This window comes from Fundulus heteroclitus, chromosome 13, assembly GCF_011125445.2.
Source record: "Fundulus heteroclitus isolate FHET01 chromosome 13, MU-UCD_Fhet_4.1, whole genome shotgun sequence".
In the NCBI taxonomy this organism is placed as follows: Eukaryota; Metazoa; Chordata; class Actinopteri; order Cyprinodontiformes; family Fundulidae; genus Fundulus; species Fundulus heteroclitus.
In genome coordinates this window covers 33,175,586-33,179,221 of record NC_046373.1, presented here as the reverse complement: position 1 = coordinate 33,179,221, position 3,636 = coordinate 33,175,586, and the positions used below count along the sequence as shown (strand labels likewise).

General features: G+C 44.6%; 1 protein-coding gene across 1 annotated transcript; it reads right to left on the bottom strand.

The window, feature by feature from the left end:
• Positions 1–911: 911 nt before the first annotated feature.
• Positions 912–2,113, bottom strand: LOC118565481 (jerky protein homolog-like). The gene is made up of 4 exons (XM_036145892.1): positions 2,068–2,113; positions 1,890–1,962; positions 1,189–1,812; positions 912–1,118 (listed from the first exon to the last, which is right to left on the bottom strand). The coding sequence occupies exons 1-4, from the start codon at positions 2,073–2,075 to the stop codon at positions 912–914; spliced, it is 912 nt and encodes a 303-aa protein (XP_036001785.1). The 5' UTR covers positions 2,076–2,113.
• Positions 2,114–3,636: the final 1,523 nt, after the last annotated feature.

Here is a 3,636-nt window from a genome sequence, read left to right as displayed (position 1 = left end):
AACATGAAGAGTTGTTCTCTACGTGTGGTCCCTCCACGCCTCTTAGGTTGAGGCAGCTTCTTCACCACATCTGCTTTGGGAACATGTGCCACATCTTTTTCTTTAATAGCAAATGTGGGTCTCTCCCACACTTTTGGTATTCCCTGAATTTTTCTAAGGAATTGGGTAAGAATTTCATCATCTTCAACTTTTTCAACTATGCCAATATACCAGAGGTTCCTGTGTTTGGTTGTAAAGTTAATCATGACTATCATGATATTGTCTTGGATGAACCAGGACACAGCACACACACACACAGAGCTGGTTTCCAAGGTTTATTGAGACAGCAGGTAGTGGATGATGAAGCCAAAGTCATTTACCAGACGGAGGTTGCTGGGGTACGGGAAACTGGCAGGCGAGAACAGACCGGCGCAGACAGGAACAGAACCAGGAGACGAGCATGAACGAGACAGGCATGGTGTTCAGGAGACTGAGACGAATCGGCAACGAGGACAAACTGAAGGTGAGTCTTATAGTGGTGAGAGCAGGTGAAGCGAGTCCGTGGCTGATTGCAGTCCTGTCAGGTGTTCCCTGTCAGGTGTTCCCAATCAGGACTGCACTGAGGAAGGGACGAGGAAGTGTTCAGAATGCAGCCTTCAGGCTGCATCATGACAATGACAAAGTCACTCACAGACAGATCTTTGTTTCCTGGATCACTTCTTTCATCCTCAGAGCTCTCTTCTTCATTATCAAATGGGACAGGGACATCACTCTCCTCAGAGCTGCTAACTACAATTTTCCTTTTGGTTGCTTTCTTTTTCTGTTTTCCCTTTTTTTGCTATTTTGCTTTTCCCCCGCCAGTTTCTTTTGTCTTTTTTTATAAGCCTCTTCAATTGCCTGCTTCTCAGGAGTATCAGTTATGATGGCTGTCTTCACACGCTTTCGTTTGGTTTGTGTTCTGGGGGGACATTTGGGAAGTGGTAGTATTTCACGAGGAGACACATATCCAGTTCGGCTGGGAACACGTAGCACATCTGAATCAGCTGGCGAGGCACATCCATGTGGGCCATGCGCAGTGAATGGATAAGCATCAGCGGGTGATTTATCTGCAGCTGGTGGTTCGTCTGCAGGTGGATCATCTGCAGGGGGTGGACCATCCAGATCATCTGCATTGGCAGGCTGCAGCTCAGGGTTTGGCCGGTCTAACACCATGGATGGTGCAAACGCTTCATCAGGGAAAATGTCTTGGTTATATGGGGAAATCCCAGTGGACCTAAATCCAGAAGTGATGTTACGTGGTGTCACTGCTGACATGAAAGCCTCATTCACAAGTCCTGCAGTCTGGTAGATGGAGACTGTTTTGCCGGGGTTAGACCTCATCCACCCATCAAGAGCACGGCTGTATTGGGTCTTGAACGGGCCATACACGGTCACGTCGAGAGGCTGCATGCGATGGGATGTGTGGGGTGGGAGGGTGAGCAGAACAATTCCGTTGCTCTTGGACATTTCTATTGCCTTGAGTGAGATGTCAGCTTTTAGATTATCCAGGATTAGCAGCATGGGACGATCAGGGGTGCAGTTAGTGTGCTGTATCAGGTGATCAAGGAACTCAGGCCAGATGTCTTCATTCATCCATCCCGTTCTGGTGGCGGTACCTTTGGCTCCTGGAGGTGCTCCTGTCATGAAGCAATCCTTAAACTTGACTCTGGGGAAGACAAACATGGGAGGTATGGCATTCCCAGCAGCATTCACTGCACACACCACAGTCACCAGTTCTCCTCTTTCAGCCGATGTGACAGAACCAACTTGCTTTTTTCCTGTCTCCGTCACAACCTGATCAAATAGAAAGTTTAGAATCAATGGCATGTGCAACCAGTATTCTACTACTGGTAATATGCCCTCTAGTGTACCTGCTGTGGCTTTTGTACCGTAAAGACACCTGTTTCATCCACATTGTAAATCATGTGTGGAGGGAAGGCATGCCTGTTAAAGATGAGAGGCAAAGTAAGAACCTTATCAGAATCAAAGCCAAATCTTACAGGTAATGCCTCTGTAAAGCATTTGCGACTAAATAATTAATTCTGTCACCTGTCCATAACTACAGCCAGATTGTCAAAGAACTCCCTGACTGTAGTTTTATTGAAGGCTGTAGCTCTTCCCAGGGATGTTGCCTCTGGAGTTCGGATAGAGAGATGGCGACGTGCTAGGAAGCTGCAAAACCAATCTTCACCTAGAGTAGACAATTCATTATTATAAGATTTAGCTGTGTGCCAAGATCAGTTGGCCTTAATTAACCTACAGAATCATGTGATCTCTTGCACACCCTAGCCTACCTGCACATTGTGTCTTTGTCCAATTGTCAGGGACAGGGATATTTATTCTTTCTGAATATTCAAAGGCCAGTTGATGGGACTTAACTGGAAGAAGGCCAATGAAACTAGTTGTTTCAAGTGTTTGGCACGCTCCTCCTCCATCTCATCTGTAATAATTATCTTTGCCTCAGCTACTGCACCCCAGGCTACCGATTTTACTTCCCCTTTCTCTTTTTTCTTTATGAATCTTAAAAGGCTTGACTTGTCAATATTTCTATCCCTTGCAGCTGCTCTTAGAGACTTCTTTCCTTCCTTGACTTTAGCGGCTGCACTCTCCATCTCCTCGAGGGGTGTTTTGCCCCAGGTTGTCTTCCTGGTGTATTTCCTTGGCATGATGGCTTTTCTACAATGTTTATGACATTTAAAATAAAAATGTAACATTACATATTAATTAATATGTAATTAATAGTAATATTACATTACATATGCAGTGTAATATTACATTAAAATATGTTTACAACTAAACTTAACCTGTGCCTCATGGTGGGGGTAAAGTAAGACACTGTATCACTTTATCCCACAGCATTTGTCTCAATTTACCCCACCTCCACCATTTTTAAAAAAATGACCTTTCTTAGCAATTCAGGTTAACCTTCAGCTAGCACCATCACATGGTTTTATATGTTGGTAATTCATCAACAGGTATGATATGTTTTTCTACTAGAATCAATTTGCTTTGGCACAACAGTTGATTAAGTTGACAGCAAGAAAATTAACTTTTACATGCAAAAAACACATTTTGTTGGAAAAAACATGCTTACCTGAGCAAAATGAGCTTCTCTCCTTTATGGCAAAGGGGAAATGGGAGGAGCTTGGAAACAAAATGGTCACATGGGCACAAATGTGTTCTGTTGCCTAGATACAGGGGATGTCTCACATTACCCAGTGTCTCACTTTACCTCACTCTCCCCTACGTGCTGCGTACTAGCGTTCTCGTCAATTCCGATCTTCCTGTGTTCTTACCGAGAGTAAGGACTCGCGTTCTCGTGAATTGAGAAACGGCTATCTTCACAGGGCTGCAATAATGCAGTTATTCTCTCAGAAAGCAATGGTTGTAAGTGTTGCTCATTGTTTACAGATTCGATAAGATATATGTCAAGCTCCATCATATATCAGAGCTCTGATTACCCCGTATGTTCCTAACAGAGCACTTCGCTCTCAGACTGCAGGTCTGCTGGTGGTTCCTAGAGTCTCTAAAAGTAGAATGGGAGGCAGATCCTTTAGCTATCAGGCTCCTCTCCTGTGGAACCAACTCTCAGTTTTGGTCCGTGAGGCAGACACCCTG

Coding starts and splice junctions, on each gene's coding strand:
- LOC118565481 (XM_036145892.1), bottom strand. Junction 1,813..1,889: donor CGGTACAAAAGCCACAGCAG/GTACACTAGAGG, acceptor CTATTTGATCAG/GTTGTGACGGAGACAGGAAA. Junction 1,119..1,188: donor AAGCGTTTGCACCATCCATG/GTGTTAGACCGG, acceptor CACCCCCTGCAG/ATGATCCACCTGCAGACGAA.